Here is a 27,126-nt window from a genome sequence, read left to right on the forward strand (position 1 = left end):
GGACGGAGCTTCCACAGCCGCTGCTGCTCTCTGCGATCTGCCGCTTGTCGGTGACCGGCGTCACCACCCCCGTGCGCCTCATGGACCGGCGGAGGAAACCTCCAGGTAGCCGCCGCTACCTATTACCGATCGAGTCCTTGAAAGGGGAAGAGGCAGGCTGTCTTCTCCTCTTCACTGCCTCCCCTCCGCGCATATGCACAAGGCCCGCCGACCCCGGAACGCGCCTTCAGGGAGGAATCCCCCTGAGACCGTGGCAGGGCCCCCCGCTGCCTGAACTCGGCCCGATGGCCCCTGGATTCCTCTGTGGGATCCCCGTCGGGGACAGGAAACCGAACTGAGGTGGAGGAGAGGTCCCGCCTTTTTAACCTGTGGGTTTCCTGTCCCTGAGGGCGGATCCCTCTCTCATTAGTGCCGTCATGGGGTAAGAGAAAGATCCTTACAAGGTGGAACCATTACCCACCAACATTACATGCCAGAGACATGCTGGCATTGTGAACTTGAAAAAAGGCAACTATACTTCACATATGGTGGGAACGTAATAGGATTAAACCCTTCTGGGAGGAAAAAGTGTTCTCAAACTATTATTTAACAGCAAGCTTGTTGCTTTTCTTTCCATTCTACCCTATCGAATAAGCTATCAAAAGAAAGACATACTTAGCTTCTGCTTAACAGCAGAACGTTCATTGATTCCGCGGCACTGGAAGTCAACTCAAATAGCTACTAAAACCGAAAGTTACACTGAAAGATGAACATTTGCCGAATGGAAGTACTTGACAAGAACTGACAAATTTCTAAAACTCTGGAGTGTTTGGATCTGGTTTCACAATTCTTCGCATTTTAATAAATTTCACTAGGTGTTGTGTGTTCCACTGGGCTGGACACCTGGGCGGTGCTATATGTTGGGTTGTTTGCATTCTTTCTGTGTACCTTCCACCCCACCCTCACTTCCTTATGAGGACTTTAAGGGTTCCTCTTGTTCTTTTTATGGTTGAGAAAGTCATAACTTATTTTGCCTACTTCTCCCACGTAGGACATTTACCTCTCTATTTCAGGTTTGTCCTGCATGATCCAACTGTTTATAATGCAATACGTTCTCATTTCTGGTTTCTTATTTGTAAAAATTGACCTTCAATAAAACAGATTAAATATGTTTAACACAAAAAAAAATTGATTTAATGTTTAAAGGATTCCCTTTAAACATGGCACATCTTCAATGGAATCTGTCAGCAGTTTTTTTGCTATGCAATCTGAAAGCACCATAATGTAAGAGTAGAGAGCGCGATTACAGAGATGTGTCACTTTTTAAAACAGCAAAACGCAACCTAGTAAGTACTTTAACCCCTTTACCCCCAAGGGTGGTTTGCACGTTAATGACCAGGCCAATTTTTACAATTCTGACCACTGTCCCTTTATGAGGTTATAACTCCGAAACGCTTCAACGGATCCTGGTGATTCTGACATTGTTTTCTCGTGACATATTGTACTTCATGATAGTGGTAAAATTTCTTTGATAGTACCTGCGTTTATTTGTGAAAAAACGGAAATTTGGCGAAAATTTTGAAAATTTCGCAATTTTCAAACTTTGAATTTTTATGCAATTAAATCACAGAGATATGTCACACAAAATACTTAATAAGTAACATTTCCCACATGTCTCCTTTACATCAGCATAATTTTGGAACCAATTTTTTTTTTTTGTTAGGGAGTTATAAGGGTTAAAAGTTGACCAGCAATTTCTCATTTTTACAACACCATTTTTTTTTAGGGACCACGTCTCATTTGAAGTCATTTTGAGGGGTCTATATGATAGAAAATGCCCAAGTGTGACACCATTCTAAAAACTGCACCCCTCAAGGTGCTCAAAACCACATTCAAGAAGTTTATTAACCCTTCAGGTGTTTAATAGGAATTTTTGGAATGTTTAAATAAAAATGAACATTTAACTTTTTTTTACACAAAAAATTTACTTCAGCTCCAATTTGTTTTATTTTACCAAGGGTAACAGGAGAAATTGGACCCAAAAAGTTGTTGTCCAATTTGTCCTGAGTACGCTGATACCCCATATGTGGCAGTAAACCACTGTTTGGGCGCATGGGAGAGCTCGGAAGGGAAGGAGCGCTATTTGACTTTTCAATGCAAAATTGACAGAAATTGAGATGGGACGCCATGTTGCGTTTGGAGAGCCACTGATGTGCCTAAACATTGAAACCCCCCACAAGTGACACCATTTTGGAAAGTAGACCCCCTAAGGAACTTATCTAGAGGTGTGGTGAGCACTTTGACCCACCAAGTGCTTCACAGAAGTTTATAATGCAGAACCGTAAAAATAAAAAATCATATTTTTTCACAAAAATTATATTTTTGCCCCCAATTTTTTATTTTTCCAAGGGTAAGAGAAGAAATTGGACCTCAAAAGTTGTTGTCCAATTTGTCCCGAGTACGCTGATACCCCATATGTGGCAGTAAACCACTGTTTGGGCGCATGGGAGAGCTCGGAAGGGAAGGAGCGCCGTTTGACTTTTCAATGCAAAATTGACAGGAATTGAGATGGGACGCCATGTTGCGTTTGGAGAGCCACTGATGTGCCTAAACATTGAAACCCCCCACAAGTGACACCATTTTGGAAAGTAGACCCCCTAAGGAACTTATCTGGATGTGTGGTGAGCACTTTGACCCACCAAGGGCTTCACAGAAGTTTATAATGCAGAGCCATAAAAATAAAACAAAATTTTTTTCCCACAAAAATTATTTTTTAGCCCCCAGTTTTGTATTTTCCCTAGGGTAACAGGAGAAATTGGACCCCAAAAGTTGTTGTCCAATTTGTCCTGAGTACGCTGATACCCCATATGTGGGGGGGAACCACCGTTTGGGCGCATGGGAGGGTTCGGAAGGGAAGGAGCGCCATTTGGAATGCAGACTTAGATGGAATGGTCTGCAGGCGTCACATTGCGTTTGCAGAGCCCCTAATGTACCTAAACAGTAGAAACCCCCCACAAGTGACACCATTTTGGAAAGTAGACCCCCTAAGGAACTCATCTTGATGTGTTGTGAGAGCTTTGAACCCCCAAGTATTTCACTACAGTTTATAACGCAGAGCCATGCAAATAAAAAATATTTTTTTTTCCACAAAAATTATTTTTTAGCCCCCAGTTTTGTATTTTCCCAAGGGTAACAGGAGAAATTGGTCCACAAAAGTTGTTGTCCAATTTGTCCTGAGTACGCTGATACCCCATATGTTGGGGTAAACCCCTGTTTGGGCACACAGGAGAGCTCGGAAGGGAAGGAGCACTGTTTTACTTTTTCAACGCAGAATTGGCTGGAATTGAGATCGGACGCCATGTCGTGTTTGGAGAGCCCCTGAGGTGCCGAAACAGTGGAAACCCCCCAATTATAACTGAAACCCTAATCTAAACACACCCCTAACCCTAATTCCAACGGTAACCCTAACCACACCTCTAACCCTGACACACCCCTAACCCTAATCCCAACCCTATTCCCAACTGTAAATGTAATCTAAACCCTAACCCTAACTTTAGCCCCAACCCTAACCCTAACCCTAGCCCTAACCCTAACCCTAGCCCTAACCCTAGCCCTAACCCTAGCCCTAACCCTAGCCCTAGCCCTAACCCTAGCCCTAACCCTAGCCCTAACCCTAGCCCTAACCCTAGCCCTAACGGGAAAATGGAAATAAATACATTTTTTTTTATTTTTCCCTAACTAAGGGGGTGATGAAGGGGGGTTTGATTTACTTTTATAGCGAGTTTTTTAGCGGATTTTTATGATTGGCAGCCGTCACACACTGAAAGACCCTTTTTATTGCAAAAAATATTTTTTGCAATACCACATTTTGAGAGCTATAATTTTTCCATATTTTGGTCCACAGAGTCATGTGAGGTCTTGTTTTTTGCGGGACGAGTTGACGTTTTTATTGAAAACATTTTTGGGCACGTGACATTTTTTGATCGCTTTTTATTCCGATTTTTGTGAGGAAGAATGACCAAAAGCCAGCTATTCATGAATTTCTATTGGGGGAGGCGTTTATACCGTTCCGCGTTTGGTAAAATTGATAAATCAGTTTTATTCTTCGGGTCAGTACGATTACAGCGATACCTCATTTATATCATTTTTTTATGGTTTGGTGCTTTTATACGATAAAAACTATTTTACAGAAAAAATAATTATTTTTGCATCGCTTTATTCTCAGGACTATAACTTTTTTATTTTTTTGCTGATGATGCTGTATGGCGGCTCTTTTTTTGCGGGACAATATGACGCTTTCAGCGGTACCATGGTTATTTATATCTGTCCTTTTGATCGCGTGTTATTCCACTTTTTGTTCGGCGGTATGATAATAAAGCGTTGTTTTTTGCCTCGTTTTTTTTTTTTTTTCTTACGGTGTTTACTGAAGGGGTTAACTAGTGGGACAGTTTTATAGGTCGGGTCGTTACGGACGCGGCGATACTAAATATGTGTACTTTTATTGGTTTTTTTTTTTTATTTAGATGAAGAAATGTATTTATGGGAATAATATTTTTTTTTTTTTTTTCATTATTTTGGAATATTTTTTTTTATTTTTTTTTACACATTTGGAAAATTTTTTTTTTACTTTTTTACTTTGTCCCAGGGGGGGACATCACAGATCAGTGATCTGACAGTTTGCACAGCACTCTGTCAGATCACTGATCTGACATGCAGCGCTGCAGGCTTCACAGTGCCTGCTCTGAGCAGGCTCTGTGAAGCCACCTCCCTCCCTGCAGGACCCGGATCCGCGGCCATCTTGGATCCGGGGCTCGAGCAGGGAGGGAGGTGAGGAGACCCTCGCAGCAACGCGATCACATCGCGTTGCTGCGGGGGGCTCAGGGAAGCCCGCAGGGAGCCCCCTCCCTGCGCGGTGCTTCCCTGCACCGCCGGCACATCGCGATCATCTTTGATCGCGGTGTGCCAGGGGTTAATGTGCCGGGGGCGGTCCGTGACTGCTCCTGGCACATAGTGCCGGATGTCAGCTGCGATAAGCAGCTGACACCCGGCCGCGATCGGCCGCGCTTCCCCCGTGAGTGCGGCCGATCGGCTATGACGTACTATCCCGTCCAGGGTCAGATAAGCCCAGGGCACCTCGACGGGATAGTACGTCTAAGGTCACAGAGGGGTTAATCATCAGGAGATGATCACTACAGGACAACAGTCCTCATGCCTCCTAGTCCAACCACGCCTGCAGCACTGATTAGCAGCTTTCTGTCACTACATAACGCACACAGAAAGCTGTGGTGTCGGCGGGTTATACACAGCTAAACATCTGAGGTCTGCTAGATCTACAACAGATTCTATTATAACTGCTGCACCTAGTGAACTAAGTGATAATTGGATATCATTACCATGGATGTCACTCCTTTCCTCGTATACATAGCGCCATACCTAATACTCCTCAGGTAAGCAGCAGTGATAAATGTGGAAAATAATGATGGCTGTTGTGAATGCAGATTTATATGGATATCCCTGATCATGTTTATGACGCCATAAGCAACAGATCAAGGGTCAGCGATTAAGGGAATAAGACTAGTAATTACTTTCAGAGGCACGAGGTAGTTCGGTTTTTCTAGCCGCTTGCTTCAACATGTAGGTGAGATAAATATCTCTCTCCGAGACTATAGTACGGTGGAGATCAGGAAATTCACCAATCATTTCGGCCATCATCTGCTCCAACAAATCCTTCTGTTTGCATTTCTCCACGTCATCCTCACTAAAACAACAATCAAAATTCCAATATAAAAACACATACAAATCTAATATATAAAATACACTATATTCTCCCTCTCGTAAGCCAGTCTTCTGTACCTGATGGGATCCGATAATGAACACAGACCCCATGCGAGTTTGACCTTCTGCCAGAATGAAAGTGCAGCAATGGCTCTCTTGAACGTTACTGGGATAGGTCGGTCTCCGAGATGAAATTTGCAGAAAGGCACTTTGCTGGCCTGCAAGGTTACCAATATAAATGAATGTTAGTACCGTATTTAGGACAACTAATTCTAGGGCAATATGCATATGCTAGGATTTTAGAAGGCTTTTACAGGAGTCAAATTGAGGTAACTTATCTATCAGTATGGCTAACACATCGATGTTTTATAACAGGATATACAATGAAAACAAAATCAGTATACTAGTGATCAGAAAAGCGCATACATCAAAAAGCAATACAAACAGAGAAGATTCTCAGATATATATTTTGAGATATATTTTACACACACATTTACACTTTAAAAGGAATCTGTTAGCAGGTTTTAACTATGTAATCCGAGAGTGACATGATGTAAGTTCAGAGACCCAGATTCCAGCGATGTGTCACTTACTTGGATATGTGTTGCATAGAAAAAAAAAAATTAAATAAATAAAAAAAAAATAAAAAAAAAGTCAGTGTTTTATCAGCAGGATGTTATGACTAGACGAATAGTTGCCTCATGCCATTTAGTCCTCATGCCCCCACCGCTGATTGGCAGCCCACAGCCAGTCAGCAGTATGGGGTGCTGTTATACAGAACTCAGCATTCTGAATAGTGGTAGATCTGCAGCAGAGAAAACTGAATTAAAAAAAAAAAAAAAAAAGCCCAGCAAGTGATAAATCACTGGAATTAGGGTCTCCGTCCTTACATCATGCCACTCTCGGATTACATAGTGAAAACCTGCTATGATTACCCTTAAGACAGCTTTATATTCCTACATTCTAGCAGTACGTAACAGACTCACCTCTTTAAAAGCCTCTCTGAACTCCCCACCAGGAGCCATTCCTAGCTGTTCCGTGATGTGAGCAGACACCTTCAGTAGAAGCATTTGCATGAGGCCGGACATGACTCCGTTCTGGCACAAACATAAAGACATGTGGGGGGAAACCCATGAAGCAGGCAGCACTATACATACTATGTAGAATGATAATGCTAAGTCAGCACATTATTTATAATAAACACCTATTCAGAGATAAGTGATGCCATTATATAAGTCACTACTGCGGCCACACTTCATACAATGGAGCCCGAAAAGATACACAATGTTCCAAGAAGGACATAGCTGAACTACAGCGGGTGTACAGAAGAATTTTAGAGACCATTTTATATTTAGGATTGCACGACCTGTCACATTTCAATATCAGATTGATATGCAGGATGTTGGATCTTTTAGAAATACCTGTTTAATTGCTTGATGAAGTTTTTCCAAGTTTATTTCTTTGGCTTCTTTGAGTAAAGTCTCTTCATCCATCTTTAACATGGATACTCTGTACTGACACAGTTCAACCACCACTACATCTGGCTGAACCTCTTGTATGGTCTAAAAAAATGAATAAATATATTGGTGCATGATAAAAAGCAAAATCTTTGATTTCAGAATGCTGTAGATAAGCTCCTGATGCTGGTGGGCTTAGCTCACCTTCGATTTTGTGGGTGACAGGTTACCTTTAATGGTGACTGAAGTAGCTCGAAAACTAACAAAAATTATTTTTAATTTAAATTTACAAAATACAAATTAATGAAAATCAGACTTTTTTTGTCGTGCAAAGTTTATAAAAAAAACACAGCGATTCTGAGACTTTTCGTGACATATTGAGCTTCAGGTTAGTGGTAAATTTAGGTCAGTAATTTTTGCGTTTATTTGTGAAAAAAATCAGAAATTTGGCGAAAATTTTGAAATTTTGAATTTTTATTCTGTTAAACCAGAGAGTTATGTGACACAAAATAGTTAATAAATAACATTTCTACTTTACATCAGCATAATTTTGGAAACAAAATTTTTTTTTGCTAGGAAGTTATAAGAGTTAAAATTTGACCAGCGATTTCTCATTTTTACAGCAAAATTTACAAAACCATTTTTTTTAGGGACCACCTCACATTTGAAGTCAGTTTTAAGGGGTCTATATTGCTGAAAATACCCAAAAGTGACACCATTCTAAAAACTGCACCCCTCAAGGTGCCCCAAACTACATTCAAGAAGTTTATTAACCCTTCAGGTGCTTCACAGCAGCAGAAGCAACATGGAAGGAAAAACTGAACAATTAACTTTTTAGTCACAAAAATGAACTTTTAGCAACAATTTTTTTTATTTTCCCAAGGGTAAAAGGATAAACTGGACCCCGAAAGTTGTTGTACAATTTGTCCTGATACCCCATATGTGGGGGGGAAAAAAATAAATAAATAAATCACTGTTTGGGCGCATGACAGGGCTCTGAAGGGAAGGAGCGCAATTTGACTTTATGAATGAAAAATTGGCTCCAATCTTTAGCGGACACCATGTCGGGTTTGGAGAGCCCCATGTGTGCCTAAAGATTGGAGCTCCCCCACAAGTGACCCCATTTTGGAAACTAGACCCCCCCCCCAAGGAACTCCCCCTAGATGTGTGATGAGCACTTAGAAACTTCTGTGAAGCACTTGGGGGTTCAAACGCAGAGCCATGAAAATAAAAAATCATTTTTATTTCCTCAAAAATTATGTTTTAGCCCACAATTTTTTATTTTCACAAGGGTAACACAAGAAACTGAACCCCAATAGTTGTTGTCCAGTTTGTCCTGAGTACGCTGATGCCCAATACAGGGGGGTAAACCACTGGTTGGGCACACGTCGGGGCTCGGAAAGGCAGTAGTGACGTTTTGAAATGCAGACTTTGATGGAATGGTCTGCAGGCGTCACGTTGCGTTTACAGAGCCCCTGATGTACCTAAACAGTAGAAACCCCCCACAAGTGACCCCATTTTGGAAACTAGACCCCCAAGGAACTTATCTAGATTTGTGGTGAGCACTTTGAACCACCAAGTGCTTCACAGAATTTTATAACGCAGAGCCGTGTAAATAAAAACTCCCCCCACAAAAATAATTTAGCCCCCATTTTTTATTTTTCCAAGGGTAACAGGAGAAATTAGACCACCAAAATTGTTGTACAATTTTTCCTGAGTACGCTTATGCCCCATATGTTTGGGTAAACCCCTGTTTGGGCACACGTCGGGGCTCGGAAGGGAGGGAGCACCATTTGACTTTTTGAATGCAAGATTGGCTGGAATCAATGGTGGCGCCATGTCGTGATTGGAGACCCGCTGATGTGCCTAAACAGTGGAAACCCCTCAATTCTAACAATAACCCCAACACACCCCTAACCCTAATCCCAACTCTAACCATAACCGTAATTACAACCCTAACCCCATCAACACCCCTAACCCTAATCCCAACCCACAACCAACCCTAACCATAACCCTATCCACAAGCCTAACCCTAACCTCAACACACCCCTAACCTTAATCTTAACCCTAATTCCAACCCTAACTCTAGTTCCAGCCCTAACCCTAAGGCTATGTGCCCACGTTGCGGATTCGTGTGCAGATTTTTCCGCACCGTTTTTGAAAAATCCGCAGGTAAAAACGCACTGCGTTTTACTCAGGATTTCCAGTGTTATTTGTGCGGATTTCACCTGTGGATTCCTATTGAGGAACAGGTGTAAAACGCTGCGTAATCTGCACAAAGAATTGACATGTTGCGGAAAGACGCAGCGTTTCCGCGCGGTATTTTCCACACCATGGGCACAGCGGATTTGGTTTTCCATAGGTTTACATGGTACTGTAAACGTGATGGAAAACTGCCATGAACCCACGGCGGATCCACAGCCAAATCCGCACTGTGTACACATAGCCTAATTCTAACCCTAATTGCAACCCTAACCCTAGTGGAAAAATAAAAATAAATATATTTTATTTCATTATTTTCCCTACCTATGGGGGTGATAAGGGGGGCTTTATTTACTATTTTTTTATTTTGATTACTGTGATATAACCTATCACAGTGATCAAACTGTACCTGTAACAAATCTGCTGGCTGGCAGATTCGGCGGGGGCATTGCGCATGCGCCCGCCATTTTGGAAGATGGCGGCGCCCATCTTAGATGCCAGACGGACACCTGGAGGGTCCCCGGACTCCAAAGGTACGGGGGGTGGGATCGGACAGCGAGTTTGCCCCGGACAGAACAGAGGGGAGAGGAAGGCAGCGGAGCACAGAACGGAGGGGAGGAAAGACTGACAGTGGCGGCAGATCGCTGCTGTCAGTCGGTAGAGGGGGCAGATCGCGGTTTCCAGCCATGGCCGATGATTGCAGCATCAGCCATGGCTGGATTGTAATATTTCACCAAGTTTCATAGGTGAAATATTACAAATTGCTCTGATTGGCTGTTGAAAGTGAAACAGCCAATCAGAGCGATCGTAGCCACGTGGGGCTGAAGTACCAATCCCCCTTGTCCCTGCAGATCAGGTGAAATTGGAGTTAACCCTTTCACCCGATCTGCAGGGACGCGATCCCTCCATGACGCCACACCGACTTTCATGACGCCTACGTGGCGTCACAGGTCGGGAAGGGGGTTAACCCCCAAAGGTGGTTTGCACGTTATGGACCGGGCCAATTTTTACAATTCTGACCACTGTCCCTTTATGAGGTTATAACTCTGGAACGCTTCAACAGATCCCGGTGATTCTGACATTGTTTTCTCGTGACATATTGTACTTCATGATAGTGGTAAAATTTCTTTGATATTACCTGCGTTTATTTGTGAAAAAAACTGAAATTTGGCGAAAATTTCGCAATTTTCCAACTTTGAATTTTTATGCAATTAAATCACAGAGATATGTCACACAAAATACTTAATATGTAACATTTCCCACATGTCTACTTTACATCAGCACAATTTTGGAACCAAATTTTTTTTGTTAGGGAGTTATAAGGGTTAAAAGTTGACCAGCAATTTCTCATTTTTACAACACCATTTTTTTTTAGGGACCACATCACATTTGAAGTCATTTTGAGGGGTCTATATGATAGAAAATACCCAAGTGTGACACCATTCTAAAAACTGCACCCCTCAAGGTGCTCAAAACCACATTCAAGAAGTTTATTAACCCTTCAGGTGTTTCACAGGAATTTTTGGAATATTTAAATAAAAATGAACATTTAACTTTTTTTCACAAAAAATTTACTTCAGCTCCAATTTGTTTTATTTTACCAAGGGTAACAGGAGAAAATGGACCCCAAACGTTGTTGTACAATTTGTTCTGAGTATGCCGATACTCCACACGTGGGGGTAAACCACTGTTTGGGCGCATGACAGAGCTCGGAAGCGAAGGAGCGCCATTTGACTTTTTAATGCAAAATTGACAGGAATTGAGATGGGACGCCATGTTGCGTTTGGAGAGCCACTGTTGTGCCTAAACATTGAAACCCCCCACAAGTGACACCATTTTGGAAAGTAGACCCCCTAAGGAACTTATCTAGATGTGTGGTGAGCTCTTTGACCCACCAAGGGCTTCACAGAAGTTTATAATGCAGAGCCGTAAAAATAAAACAAAAATTTTTTCCCACAAAAATTATTTTTTAACCCCCAGTTTTGCATTTTTCCAAGGGTAACAGGAGAAATTGGACCCTACATATTGTTGTCCAATTTGTCCTGAATACGCCGATACCCAATATGTGGGGGGGAAGCACCGTTTGAGCGCATGGCAGAGATCATCAAGGAAGGAGCATCATTTGGAATGCAGACTTAGATGGATTGGTCTGCAGGCGTCACATTGCGTTTGCAGAGCCCCATATGTACCTAAACAGTAGAAACCCCCCAACAAGTGACCCAATATTGGAAACTAGACCCCCCAAGGAACTTATCTAGAGGTGTTGTGAGAACTTTTAACCCCCAAGTGTTTCACTACAGTTTATAATGCAGAGCCGTGAAAATAAAAAATCCTTTTTTTTTTAACCACAAAAATTTTTTAGCCCCCAGTTTTGTATTTTCCCAAGGGTAACAGGAGAAATTGGACCCCAAAAGTTGGTGTCCAATTTGTCCTGAGTACGCCGATACCCCATATGTTGGGGTAAACCCCTGTTTGGGCACACGGGAGAGCTCGGAAGGGAAGAAGCACTGTTTTACTTTTTCAACGCAGAATTGGCTGGAATTGAGATCGGACGCCATGTCGCGTTTGGAGAGCCCCTGATGTGCCTAAACAGTGGAAACCCCCAATTATAACTGAAACCCTAATCCAACAACACCCCTAACCCTAATCCCAACCCTATTCCCAACCGTAAATGTAATCCAAACCCTAACCCTAGCTTTAGCCCCAACCCTAACTGTAGCCTTAACCCTAGCCCCAACCCTAACCCTATCCCTAGCCCTAATGGGAAAATGGAAATAAATACATTTTTTTAATTTTTCCCTAACTAAGGGGGTGGTGAAGGGGGGGTTTGATTTACTTTTATAGCTGGTTTTTTAGCGGATTTTTCTGATTGGCAGCCGTCACACACTAAAAGACGCTTTTTATTGCAAAAAATATTTTTTGCGTTACCACATTTTGAGAGCTATAATTTTTCCATATTTTGGTCCACAGAGTCATGTGAGGTCTTGTTTTTTGCGGGACGAGTTGACGTTTTTATTGGTAACATTTTCAGGCCCGTGACATTTTTTTGAGCGCTTTTTATTCTGATTTTTGTGAGGCAGAATGACCAAAAACCAGCTATTCATGAATTTCTTTTGGGGGAGGCATTTATACCGTTCCGCGTTTGGTTAAATTGATAAAGCAGTTTTATTCTTCGGGTCAGTACGTTTACAGTGATACCTCATTTATATCATTTTTTTTTTATGTTTTGGTGCTTTTATACGATAAAAACTATTTTATAGAAAAAATAATTTTTGCATCGCTTTATTCCGAGGACTATAACTTTTTTATTTTTTTGCTGATGATGCTGGATGGCGGCTCGTTTTTTGCGGGACAAGATGACGTTTTCAGCGGTACCATGGTTATTTATATCTGTCTTTTTGATCGCATGTTATTCCACTTTTTGTTCGGCGGTATGATAATAAAGCGTCGTTTTTTGCCTCTTTTTTCTTACGGTGTTTACTGAAGGGGTTAACTAGTGGGACAGTTTTATAGGTTGGGTCGTTACGGACGCGGCGATACTAAATATGTGTACTTTTATTGTTTGTTTTTTTTATTTGGATAAAGAAATGTATTAATGGGAATAATATATATATTTTTTCCATTATTTAGAAATTATTTTTTTTTACTTTTTTACTTTGTCCCGGGGGGAAAAATGTTATGTTACCATCTCCAAAAAGCTTGATGTTCCTGTTACTACAGTTGCACATATTATTCAAAAGTTTAAGGTCTATGGGATCTTCACACTAGCTGTACTACCCGGCTTCGCCCAGGTTAATAAGGTTAATAACTGCTGTTAGCAAAATAGAATGTGTTGACAAAAATTTATTCTGCACACAAAAACCACAAAACGAAAAGATAGAAATAGCAACTTTTTGTGTGTCGAGTTGCATGTGACTGGTTAGTGTAGCAAGTTGTGTGCAGTTTTGCGCGTGGCGAGTTTTATGTGTGGTGCGTTTTGAGTATGTGCAAGTTTTGTGTGAGGCAACTTTTGCATGTGTTGCAACTTTTGTGCATGTGGCAATTTTTCCACGTGTGCAAGTTTTGCACGTGTGGCGAGTTATGCGTGAGCCTAGTTTTGCATGTGGCGAGTTTTGCGTGGCGACTTTTGTGCTTCGACTTTTATGTGGCGAGGTTGGTGTATGTGTGGTGAAATGTGTGCTGAGGGTGGTATACAGTATGTGTTCAAGCACGTGGTAGTGTGTGGCGCATTTTGTGTGTGTGTTGGGAGTATCCCATGTCGGGGCCCCAGCTTAGCAACTGTACGGTATATACTCTTTGGCGCCATCGCTCTCATTCTTTAATTCCCCCTTGTTCACATCTGGCAGCTGTCAATTTGCCTCCAACACTTTTCCTTTCACTTTTTCCTTATTATGTAGATAGGGGCAAAGTTGTTTCATGAATTGGAATGCGCGGTGTTAAAATTTCGCCTCACAACATAGGCTATGACGCTCTCGGGGTCCAGACGTGCGACTGCAACATTTTGTGGCTGTAGCTGCGACGGTTCAGATGCTAATCCCGGACATACATATATATACATACATACATACATACATACATACACACAATATATATATATATATATATATATATATATATATATATATATATATATATATATATATATATATATATATATATATATATATATATATATATATATATATATAGAGAGAGAGAGAGAGAGAGATATATATATAGAGAGAGATATATATATAGAGAGATATATAGAGATATAGAGATATATATATATTTTTTTCCTTAAACCAGTTAGTCTTGCTGCACAAAATAATTATTAAATAACATATCATATGTCTCCTTTAAATCTGCATCATTTTTCAGGCGTTAATTTATTTTGTTAGGATGTTAGAGGGGTTCAAAGTTTAGCAGCTATTTTTTTTTTTTTTAAACAAATTTACAAAACCTGTTTCTTTAGGGAACTATTTAGGTTTAAATGGACTTTGAAGGAGTCTATATATTGGAAACTCCCCAAAACTGATACCATCTTAAAGAACAAACCCCTCAAATACTTCAAAACTGCTGTCAGGAAATTTTTTAATCATTCAGGTGCTACATAGGAATTAACCCCTTAATGACCGGGGCTTTTTTCGGTTTTGCGTTTTCGTTTCTTCCTCGCCTCCTTCCCAGAGCCATAACTTTTTTATTTCTACGTCAATATGGTCATGTGAGGGCTTATTTTTTGCAGGACAAGTTATACTTTGAACGACACCATTGGTTTTACCATGTTGTGTACCAGAAAACGGGAAAAAAATTCCAAGTGCAGTGAAATTGCAAAAAAGGTGCAGTCCAACTAGTTTTTTTTTGGCTTTCTTGCTAAAACTGACCTGCCATTATGATTCTCCAGGTTATTCCGAGTTCATAGACACCTAACATGTCTCGGTTATTTTTTTTCTAAGTGGTGAAAAAAATTCCCAACTTTGATTAAAAAAAAAATAAAAATAATAATAAAATTGCGCCATTTTCCGATACCCGTAGCATCTCCATTTTTCGTGATCTGGGGTTGGGTGAGGGATTATTTTTTCAGTGCCGAGCTGACGTTTTTAATTATACCATTTCGGTGCAGATACGTTCTTTTGATCGCCTGTTATTGCATTTTAATGCAATGTCGCAGCGACCAAAAAAAAGTAATTCTGGCCTTTTGACTTTTTTTTTGTCGCTATGCCGTTCAGTGATCAAGTTAATTTTTTTATTTTTTTTATAGATCAAGCTAATCTGAACGCAGCAATACCAAATATGTGTATGTTTGATTTTTTTTTGTATTGTTTTTTTGAGTGGGGGCGAAGGGGGGTGATTTGAACACACACACATATATACATACATACATACACCTTTTTATTTTTTTCATATTTTTAAAAACATTTTTTGTACTTTTGCCATGCTTCAATAGCCTCCATGGGAGACTAGAAGCTGCCATAGCCTGATCGGCTCTGCTACATAGGAGCGATGCTCAGATCGCCTCTATGTAGCAAAATTACTGCATTGCTATGAGCGCCGACCAGCTCACAGCAATCCGGCATCAACAACCATAGAGGTCTGCTGGAGACCTCTGGTTGTTATACAGACGCACCGATGACCCCCGATGACGTGAAAGGGCTCAGTGGTGCGTGCATTTCTGGCCGGATGTGATTGTTAAATGCTGCTGTCAGAGTTTGACAGTGGCATTTAACTAGTTAATAGGCTTGGGCGGATCGCGATTCTGCCCGCGCCTATTGCAGGCACATATCACCTGTTCAGAACAGCTGACATGTCCCAGCTTTGATGCGGGCTCACCACTGGAGCCCGTATCAAAGCGGGGGTTCTGCCATCGGACGTACTATTCCATCTGATGGCAGAAAGGGGTTAACGCAAAGTGGAATGGAAAAAAATATTTTTTTACATCAAAAATGTTGCTTTAGCACCAATTTTTTAACTTTTGCAAGAGGTAACACCAAAAAGTGGACCCCATAGTTTGTAACCATTTTCTTACAAGTGCGTAAAAACCCCACATGTAGTCAAAAAGTTGTGCTTGGACAAAAGGCAGGGCTCGGAACGGAATGGGCAAATTTGGAACACACATATGTCTTAAGTAGATTGCGGGCGCTATATCATATTTGCAGGGCCCTTAAGGTGCCTAAACCGCAGAAACCACCCACACGTGACCCAATTTTGTAAACTGCACCCCTCAAGGATTTTATCCTGGGCTATAGTGAGCATTTTGATCCCACAGGTACTACACTGCATTTGATAACATTAGGTCGTCATTTTTATATATATACATATATATATACATATATACATATATATATACATATATATACATATATATATATATATATATATATATATATATATATATATATATATATATATATATATATATATATATATATATATATATATATATATATATATATATATATATATATATATATATACCAAAAAGGAAAAGGAACAGCACAGAAATACTTATCTTCAGGTGCAGAGCCCCAAGACGATCTGTCCAGCGATCATCCACATTTATAAATATCCAAAAATGAGGCAGCACTCCATAGCAAATGTCAAAAAACGTGCAGGGTTTAATATACCCACATGTTGTGGCGACGTTTCAGCTCGCAATGAGCTTTTCTCAATATATATATAATTTTTTACATCTACTGGGGGGGGGGGGGGGGGGGAGATCATGGGGATGCACAGCGAGGCACAGCCAAAGTGCTGTCATATCTACTAATTATTGGGCTTTAATATAAGGTCTATTACAGTGATCAAAATTCAGGCACCGATAGAAAAGAATTACTGTGGTTGCTGGCCAGCAGTTGTCGGCGGGCGCACTGTGCATTTATCCACCATTTTGCTTTGGGAACAGGAGGAGGAGGATGGGAGGGATGGTGCTTCCAGTACCAAGGTACAGTGGGGGGCCTGGGGACCTCATTCCTGTCTCCTGAGACTTGTTAGATCATGTCACAGGAGAGATTTTTTTTTAAACGCGATTGCTGTTAACAGTTGAATTCCGTGATAGTGTACTCCAGGGTCTCAACTGCCCCCAGTAGCTGAAACAGAGATTTTCCAACACTAGTAAGCACTATTTTCTTATTCCCAATCACAATTTTAAAATGAGAGGGAATAAGGCCCCTTAGCGGCCACCGTTTTTATGCATTTCGATGGTTGTTAAGGGATTAACAGAAGGACAACAACAATTTTGTTGATATCTAAATGTATCAGTATTTGGAAATCAAAACTAGGGCTGAGAAAAAAAAAAAAAAAAAACACACAAGAGCTACAAATTAATCCATTACATAAAAGTTCTCACTAAAAAGGTTGCATTGTTGGCTTAAACACTGAAGTAAAACAATGAGCAAATGACTGTCATATGGAAGTGGCCACAAGATTATCTGAAATTCTCCGATAAAAATAAAACCAAAGCGCGAGTCCCTGATTTAAAAAAAAAAAAAAAAAAAAAAAAATCAGAAAATGGGGAAGCTGTAGTTCCTCTGTAAAAGCTGGTCCGGCAATTACCTTTACTACATCTTGTTTACTGCTGTCACTAAAGTGAGCTGTGCCCACGATGTACACTTTACTTCCCTCCTCTGTGCTGAGTACAGTCACAGTTTCTGGAAGAGATGGGCTTCTCTGTCTTTTCTTCATTTTCATCTCCCAAAGAATCCGGAAGGCATCAGCATCCGCTAAGAGGGGAAAAAAAAAATACAAAAAGGAACATGAGAGAAAGGACCACGAGGTATGTGACAGGATGAAGACAGCATGCACCTTAAAGAGAATTATTTATATTCTTCCAGCATGAAGGTCAAACATTACCGTAAGTCTCTGCAGGTGTCAAAACTGCAAAGATCAATGGAGGTCTGTAACAAATCTACTAAATAATGTTTCCATCCTTTCAATATTTGGCAATCATATTATATAGCACTCTGCACTTACAAGTGCTCATTTTGCCTTTCTACCCAGGTAATTTGTCTTATTTTCCTCTACTCCAAGTAGAAAAAGTAAGTCTCTTGTCCGTTGCATTTATCATTCCCCTTTTCCACTCCTGACCCTGCCAAGCATACTGCTAATAAAGAGGCTTTATTTCTTTGATACGTGGCCTCCAGGTACATGGCATATGGCGGTTTCAAATTCATTGACTCTCTCTAATTATTCTCCATAAGCTCTCACACAGCTAGTAGATCTTAACACTTCTCTAGTGGCTCATGGCCACATGTCTCCGACTTGGGTATTCCAGGGATCAAGTCGTTACAGGATCGGATCCTATTTGTTAAAAAAATAAATAATTCAGTTTCTCCTTTTTAAATGAATTTTGCTGTTATTTTTAAAAGGTTTTATTATTGTAGGCACGTCCGGTTTTTGCAGAAGACAGAAAAGGATAGTGCCGGCTCACCGTTTAAGTTTATAGGGGTCCAGCATGCACGGAACCACAAGCTGACCACTCACATATAGCAATTGCAGGAAGAGAGAAGAAATGTTCTAGCTTCTAGTAAAATTTTCAGAATAATCTTTATTCCATCAAAAAAACAATTAAAAAATGTAGTGGACAGGAACAGGAGCAAGCAAAGCATTCCTGTCCACTATATTTTTTAATTGTTTTTGATGGAATAAATATTACTCTGAAAATTTTACCAGAAGCTGGAACATCTCTTTTTCCTGCACGTCCTGTTTTTATTGGTCAGTAGAAATCTCAGCTTTTAACCTTGTATCCTGCTGTTAACTAATCAGGTCTTATTTTCATTGTGATGAACTTTGACATCATCATGTGCACAGTTTGGCATTTTTTTCTTCTTTTGAAAAAGACCACACAAGTAAACCAGTTCTGATGGTTGCCATAGGTTGTCCAGATGAAGAGATCCTGTCCTGACTTCGAAACGCGTTGACCTAAAACCTGTTCAATTATGCTTTCAAAAGTATACCAACTAGCTGTTAATGTTCATCAGCAGCGCATCTAGTGACACTTCACCCGGTTTCCGTGCTACTTAAACCTTATGGACCTGTGTCTTGCAGCAGCTGATTACTTTCCTCGCACTTTCTTAGTTACCAGTTAATATCCCATTGCGCTTTTTTGTTCCTAGTTTTCATACCCTAATCACACTGCATATTTCAGCACCACAGGCCAACCCAAGCCCAGATCTTTGAGTCCTGGAGTTCCCGGGCAGGCAGGCAGGCAGGAAGGAAGATGGGGCAGATGACTAGTAAGTATTTAATGCTAAATGCTCTACACCAAAGCTTTTACAGCACATAAACATTCCCCAATGGCTAGCAGAGAATAGATATCCGAGAGGAGACTACCCATTCTGTACAATAAACACAAGTGGGCACCAAGCCTAATGCTAGACATTAAATGTACAGAGGGCAGAAACCAGCATGTAGGGTTGGGTCCTTTTGAAGCCTCATTTTCTTCTCAGTCTCAGAGTCACTAGATGTACTAGTTATGTATTTGGGGTCTGACTGCATCTGATAAATGCTTTTTCTCCTGTATAGTTTGCAGCAATGTTATCACTGATTGGCTTTTAATGAATGCCGTTCTCAACTGATTCAAGATTGGACATGCAATCTGCCTGGGACACCAATATACGTTGTTCTCGCCAGGTCTATAAAGGACATCAGATCAGCCATTTCCTCCTGCTCTTCACAATCTACCATCTGGAAAAACTTTCCACAAAAGCAAGTTTACAGTAGAACCCTGCATTCTGACTAATGTCGGTCAAACCAGACAATATATACTGGTTCAATCGACAGCCTAATGTGTATGGGAGCACAGAACAATTTGTTAGCGAAAATATTGATCTGGCATGTAAAGTTTTGGACTGCCCATCATACTGTATCGCAGAGATACGTCTGGAGAATGGTCTCTCAGAACATAGGAATGCTCGGCAGAACAAGCGCTGCGGTGTATGAGAGTCGGCCAAATGGCTTACAGCCGAACAATCGGTCCACCAACAGTCATCTACGGTGCTTTGGATACAAAGTTGCCCTTGACCAAGTCCCACCCAACTGGCCATTTATAGCTGCTAAAAATGGAAGAAACAATTATGTTTCCTTGTGGTTATAACAAAAGCAAAGGAAAGAAAAATAGAAAAATTGAGTGGCTTGTCAATCCTACTGTATACTGACATATGTTGTGCGGCAAATCCGAAGAATCACTTGGTCCATCTTCCGCAGTTTCCGATGCTGCCATCTCTGCACCAACCTGGGGAAACCAATATTCATGATTAACATCGAATCTTAGACATTGCTTGGAGGCGCACCTGCTTTGTCTGGATGGGTGCAATGCCAAGCTCATGAACTTCAAAGCCCAAGGTACAGACAAGCCATATTTATCATATTGTGGAATTTGAGTTTTGAAATTATACAAAGCCGAAAATTCTACATGCAATCTTCTGGATTCAGAATACTGAACATGTAATAATTCTGCTTCCCAGCTACAGTGTTATAGGGAGAGATGGGAGGCAAAAATCTGCAAGCAACAGCAAAAAGGAAGAACCCAACCTGTTATGGACACGTTTCATCAGTACAACCTACAGTGGACCCAGGGGAAGCGCAAATACTTTTCTTTATGTTACTCTCTCCCCCGCTTTAATAAAAATCAGGAAATAAATTTAGTTTTTCCCATTAGGAGAATTTTTTGTACTAAAAAAAACAAAGCAGAAAAAAAAATATATATGAGTAGGAAGTGATTAAAGCCATTAGAACTAACTGCCCATCTCAAAATCAGGATATTTGTCAGGTCTATGGCTATGTTCAGATATTGCATTTTTATGCAAATTAAAAGCAGTTTTTTACAGTACCAGCAAAAACAACTTGAGAAATCTCACACACTTTTTTCCTTAAAGGGAATCCGTCACCCCCAAAAATCGATGGTGAGGTAAGCTCACCGTCATCAGTGGCTTATCTACAGCATTCTGTAATGCTGTAGATAAGCCCTCGATTAACCTCTTTTTTTTCTCCTTTTTCAGGTTACGATTATACTCACCCAGGGGCGGTCCCGCTGCGGTCCGGTCAAATCGGTGTCTCAGGTCCGCTCCAGCGCCTCCTATCTTCATTCCATGACGTCATCTTCTGGTCTTCACACCGCGGCTCCGGCGTACTTTGTCTACCCTGTTGAGGGCAGACAAAGTACGCCTGCGCCGGAGCCGCGGCGTGAAGATCAGAAGAGGACGTCATGGAATGAAGATAGGAGGCGCTGGAGCGGACCTGAGACACCCATCGGAGCAGGACCGCCCCTGGGTGAGTATAATCTAACCTCTTTTTCTCCTCTTTCAGGTAACATCGGCGGCTTATCTACAGCATTACAGAATGCTGTAGATGAGCCCCTGATGATGGTGAGCTTACCTCACCATCGATTTTGGGGGTGACAGGTTCCCTTTAAGGAAAAAAAAGTGTGTGAGATTTCTCAAGTTGTTTTTGCTGGTACTGTAAAAAAACGGCTTTTAATTTGCATAAAAACGCAATATGTGAACATAGCCATTGAGGATTTTGGGGGTGACAGGTTCCCTTTAATGAATTGTAAAACTGCTGAGTTATTGAAAACTGTAGCATTTCAATTCTATCAGTGCTTTCTCACCCATGGAAATCAATGAGTAAAGAGCGAAAAAGCAGCAAAAACATTGCCATCAGTTTTTAGTGTTTTTTTGGTCACACACTTTATTTTGTGATTTTCTCAGGTTTAAATCAATGTCTTGGTCTCCTCACCTGAGAATGGCTGTTCGTTTTAGAGTTTACAGTTCAATTAAAAATTAGTGATGCATAAAAGTAAACATTGCCTGACTAACTGACTCCCTACCAATTCCAACTTTCCCCTGCTGTTTACATTTGCAACTGTGTGTGTGTTTCATTCTCAAGAACTCGGACTGCTTTGAAGAAAAAAAAAAAAAATTTTATATATATTTATATATTTTACTAGATGGTGGCCCGTATGCGAACCAACAAAACATATTTGGGGAAAAAGGGCAATTTGATCAAATTATTTAGTGGAAAAAGTTTTGTCTGAAAAACGACTTTCTCCCCCCACGTTCCTAAAACTGAACAAATCATTATTAAAGACGATGCTACAGTTTCAATCACGTTGACTTTATTGTTGCCTCTTTGTGGTGTTGCGGGGTGATTTTAAACATGCATCAATAAAAAAATAAAATTTTACAAGGATGCTGAAGCACACAATTGTTTTTGCAGGGTATTCTATAGCTTTTACTGGTACCATTTGACTTACGGTACATATGAAAAAGAGAGGTAAAAGAAAAATAGCAATTCTGGCTTTTTTTTTTTTCCCCGACGTTTTGCAGACACATAGGACAGCAAATATGTGCATTTTTAGGTGTTGTACTTCACATTGAAAGGAATGGAGGAGATTTATACTTTTTTTTTTTTTTTTTTTTTTTTAAATTCCAGCTAAAATACCCTGCAGCACACTGTTTAGCGATCTCATATTATCAACTGGCAGAGGCAAAGCTCTATAGGAGTACGAGGATAAGAGACACAGGGACCTTAGGCTCTAATGAATACCCATGGGCATCCTGCAATCACTATTGATCGTAGCACCTAAGCTAGCAACAGTTCCAAGTGGGTGACTGGCTGTATAAACACAGCTGGCACCGGTTGCTTAAGGAGTAGGCACAGATCCTAAGCCTGCTCTATACACCAGCATCCAAAATGTGATGCAGACATCATATGTTGGGAATTACTTAAAAGCAAAAGTTTGCGATGCACAGTAGATATATTTGGACCAGCTTACCTCTTGCGGTTGGCCGTCTTGCATTACAAAACAGATGATTTCTAAGCCAGGAGCTAAGAGTTTCACGGCTGCCTGCATGAACCATAAATCCACTGGTTAATAGATCGCATTATTACACAGAACAAATATGAATACAATACACAGCAGATAAGAGTTACTGCCAGTAGGTTTCCTGACCATTCATGTTGCCCACTGGAAGAATAGCCTTTCCCTGCAGTCAGAAACCATCTAGCGATTATTAAAATGTGCCAATTCTGTTGCGCCTCTAACAGCTGTCATGGACCATTTGCGTAAAAGACAACATCTAGCATTCATATAGGATGACAAACAAGAGCAGTGTGCTGTAATTACATTTATTCTTGTCATGCTTTTGCTCTGGTACTCAGGATATGTTTATTGATCAATATTTAATCATTCTAGAGTTATTCCTTACAAAATGATGGTACACCGCCAAACCATGCTATCACTTTCTTACCACCCATACCAGGCAGGGAACTTCCGCCAAGCCACACTTATGGGAATAGGGCTAGTGGAAGTTCCACTAAGCCAGAAACTTACACTGTAGGGCGACAGCTCTAGTTTGGGGAAGCAGTCCCTTCTAAAGGATTTCTGAGGGTCCAAGAGGTCAGCTCCACAACAAAATTGTAAAGTGATGGCATATTTGGAGTAATATCCTAGGTTTTAGAATTTTAAGATGTAATCCTGGCACGAGACGAACTGCACAGTTCAACATGAAAAGCCACCCCCTGGCTTTATTATTGTGATAGAACGAATGTATTAGGATTCCTCCCTTGGCTAGCTTTGGAGAAGGAGTTAAAGAATCAGTGGACAGATAGAGCTGCCGGAGCAATTCCACTTGGTCACTTGTGATGTAGAGTCCCTGTACTCTAACATAGAACACAGGGACAGTCTGAATGCGGTAACCTTCTTGGATAAAAATACACACACAGACCGGGGACATGACTCCTTCCTCCTTGATTTACTCAGAATCGTACTTCATCACAATTTTTTCTTATTTGACAGGACATTTTATTTACAGACGTCAGGAGTGGCAATGGGGGCGAAGTGCGCACCGACCTATGCAAATATCTTCTTAGGTTGGTGGGAGATGTTTGTGTTTCCATCCACGATTTTTAAAAACCAGGTGCGGAATTGGCATCGATATATCGATGACATAGTCTTTGTGTGGCTGGGTACCAGGGAGGGATACGTTGAATTTATCAATAATCTCAACTCCCACAACATATTTCTCACCCATTCTATCTCCATTAGCTCCATCAATTTTTTGGATCTGAGGATCTTCAGGAGAGAAAATCGACTGGCTACGGATCTCTTCCAGAAACCAACAGCGACGAATACTCTTAGAATTTAACAGCTTCCATCCCTGGCACACCAAGGTGGGTGTCCCGACGAGGCAATTCTTACGCATTAGACGTAACTGCACTCTGGATCAAGACTTTTTGGCGCAAGCTCGTGATCTGACGGATCGTTTCAGGCAGAGGAACTACCCGAAACGTGTGGTTTCTACAGCCTTCCAGCGTGCAAGACAACGAGATCAAGCCTCCCTTTTGACATCGGTGAGACGCGCGCAGCAACCACAAACAAGATTTATCACGGATTACAATGATAGCTGGGGACAGGTAAGAGCAATCCTCACTAGACACTGGTCAGTACTACAGACGGACAATCAAACGACAGAGGTTATCAGTAGTAGACCACTTTTGACATCCAGAAGAGCTCCCAATCTGAGACAGCTGTTGACTAGGAGTCACTTTTCTAGACCCACGGTCAAACTACACAGGGGCTTGGTCCTTAAGGGACCCTTCCCCTGTGGGGAATGCAATGTTTGCCCCTTTATGACGCCCACCCAAGATGCATTTATACATCCCACCAACTCCAGTAGACACGTCTTAAAAACCTATATAAACTGCAAGACCAGGAACGTAATCCATGCCCTTATATGCCCCTGTAATAGGGTTTACATAGGGCAAACGTCCCAGGAATTGCGGAAGAGATCCCAGAAGCACATATCCACCATGCGCCTGGCAGCCACAGACCAAGCAAAAGGTAAAATCCTTACCCCTGTGGCGGCGCACTTTTTAGCTATGCATAGAGGTTCTCCCGCGAATCTTAGGATTGTGGGACTACAGAGGATTCATTGTGGCGAAAGGGGCGGTAATATACAGAATCTGCTCCTGCACGCGGAGTCTAGGTGGATTTTTGGTCTTCAGACGGTGGCACCATTGGGGTTAAACGATGAGCTTCTGTTCACAGGATTCCTGGGCTAGATTAGCAGCCAGGGGGCACTTTGCCCCATGAACAGGTGCTCCTTCTTCCTAATCATCTGTTTTGTCATATACTCTAGGGAAAACGACGATACCACTTGGCCCATACGAATGGACAATGGGCGCCTATGGATCTGGGAATTGTCTCAGGATGAATATCGGCATGTGTGATCCTGAGACAACAAATATGAGATGGTTTCATGGAAGGTGGATGTAGACAGCTACCGGAGAGAGTGGAAAAATAACGAATACGGACGGCATCGCTTCTACTCACCATATTGCGGCTGCTATGGTGACATTTATCCCCCATTGTGAACACTGACATTTGTCATCTGATGGAGTTTGCTACCATGGAAGGGCTAATAAACTGAGCAAGCAAGACACTTATCCCCCACTGTGAACACTGACATTGGTCATCTGATGGGGTTTGCTACCATGGAAGGGCTACCAAACTGAACAAGCAAGATGGAACATCGCGGCACGAGGAACCCCTTTTGTCATCTGGGACTGTATATGTATTCTCCCCGGGTGCATTTTTGACCCTGGGATATATTACATAGTGGGGGGGAGGGGAGGGGGGTTTCTACCATCTTATTATAAATAAAAACAAGGAAATTATGGGTATAATATTCAAAGTGGGATACTTATGCATTACAGGCATGTGTATATATTTTGCCCATTAACCAGTTCCCTTCTAGGTTCTTGGAGCTCACTTGTTTATTATCCAGTGCCTCGCCAGCACTGGATTAGTCCATATATACTTCAAACGTATTTTTCACCATCTGGTTCCTTTATCAGGAGTTTTTCCTCTATGGGGTATATGTGCTTATGGGTCCATTTGTTTATTTATTTATGTGTTCATGGTTGACACAACACGTGTGCAATAATATGACGCTTTGTGCCGGGTGTACTTTGCCTCCTATGGGCTCTTGGTGCCCGCTTCCATCTGCCATCATGCTGTTTCAGCCTGCTCTACCTGTTTCTTTTGATCTCTTTTTTTTTTTTACATATTTGCCACCATGTTGTTTCCTCCTTTCTACATGTCCGGCCGGCTTTGGACGGCACAGGCGCAAGGCGATCCAATCAGGAGTCGCAATTTGCGCACGCGCATTGTGCCCTATGGACGTTGTCACTCTTACTTTCACTTTCATTTTCTTTGTTGTGCTGGCTGTGTCGATCTGGCTTACTTGGCGGTCCCGCCCTCCCCTGTCCAGGGAATCTCACACACAGCTGTACGTAATTACCATTATCCGATATACTATTTATATCTGACCATGACACCTTTTAGCCACTTCCCCTGACGAAGCTGCTGAGGCAGCGATACGCGTGGGGCCTGTGTGCTCCATACCCCCTGTATCTACCTTTTGGCTATTGTGCCGATCCCTTTACTGGCCTTATGGGGACTTAGCTCTGGCTAGTGACTTTGTACCGCTTATGCCTGCCACACTTTTATCTTCAAACGGCTCCGCTTACATTTGCCAGCAGATCAGTTACAGGTTGTATCTGTCTTGATTTCCCTTCATCACCCCTATTGGGTTCCTGGGGTGGACACACATCAGTATGTACACCAGTTACCGATGGTGATCTCTTTGGGCATTTTTTGCATTAGGCGGATATATACAAGTCGTTTATGCATATATGGTTATTTCTTAGGGGATACTCCATACAGAATCTTGGTAGGTGGGCATATTGAGGGGATTTTCATTTATTTATCTGTGATGTTTTTGGGGGTATGGTATATGCACTATATTGTGTTTTCATGTTTTAAATGTTTTTAATAGTTTTCTGAGGTGCAATAAAGGTGTTTTTGATATATTTACATATATATGCTTCTGATTTTTTTTTTTTGTGGTTGTGCATACCTTATGAGTCTATCTTTTCTCTGTTCTGTTATAGGGTCCAAGAGGTCAGTTCCACAACAAATTGTAAAGTGATGGCATATTTGGAGTAATATCCTAGGTTTTAGAATTTTAAGATGTAATCTTGGCACGAGAAGAACTGCACAGTTCAACATGAAAAGCCACCCCCTGGCTTTATTATTGTGATAGAACGAATGAATTAGGATTCCTCCCTTGGCTAGCTTTGGAGAAGGAGTTAAAGAATCAGTGGTAATACACACAAGCTTCCACATACTGCTCAGTATGCATAGTATGAACACATTTACTACCAAGCGATAACA

The 27,126-nt window shown here is 41.3% G+C and overlaps 1 protein-coding gene across 2 annotated transcripts in view; it reads right to left on the reverse strand.

Moving 5' to 3' along the window:
- The window catches only part of TRABD (TraB domain containing), a 64,389-nt gene that overhangs the window by 18,053 nt on the left and 19,210 nt on the right, over positions 1-27,126 (reverse strand). The window contains exons 2-8 of one of the 2 annotated variants that reach the window (XM_069764942.1): positions 22,663-22,734; positions 20,046-20,121; positions 17,445-17,611; positions 7,176-7,316; positions 6,741-6,851; positions 5,833-5,972; positions 5,565-5,737 (exon numbers count right to left, since the gene is read on the reverse strand). In XM_069764942.1, coding sequence (XP_069621043.1) covers positions 5,565-5,737; positions 5,833-5,972; positions 6,741-6,851; positions 7,176-7,316; positions 17,445-17,611; positions 20,046-20,121; positions 22,663-22,686 — 832 coding nt within the window. In that variant the 5' untranslated portion in view covers positions 22,687-22,734. Of the gene's footprint in view, positions 1-5,564; positions 5,738-5,832; positions 5,973-6,740; positions 6,852-7,175; positions 7,317-17,444; positions 17,612-20,045; positions 20,123-22,662; positions 22,735-27,126 lie in introns of both variants that reach the window. The other variant, XM_069764943.1, reaches the window with a different exon arrangement.

The sequence above is a fragment of the Ranitomeya imitator genome, chromosome 4, assembly GCF_032444005.1.
Source record: "Ranitomeya imitator isolate aRanImi1 chromosome 4, aRanImi1.pri, whole genome shotgun sequence".
NCBI classification, from domain to species: Eukaryota; Metazoa; Chordata; class Amphibia; order Anura; family Dendrobatidae; genus Ranitomeya; species Ranitomeya imitator.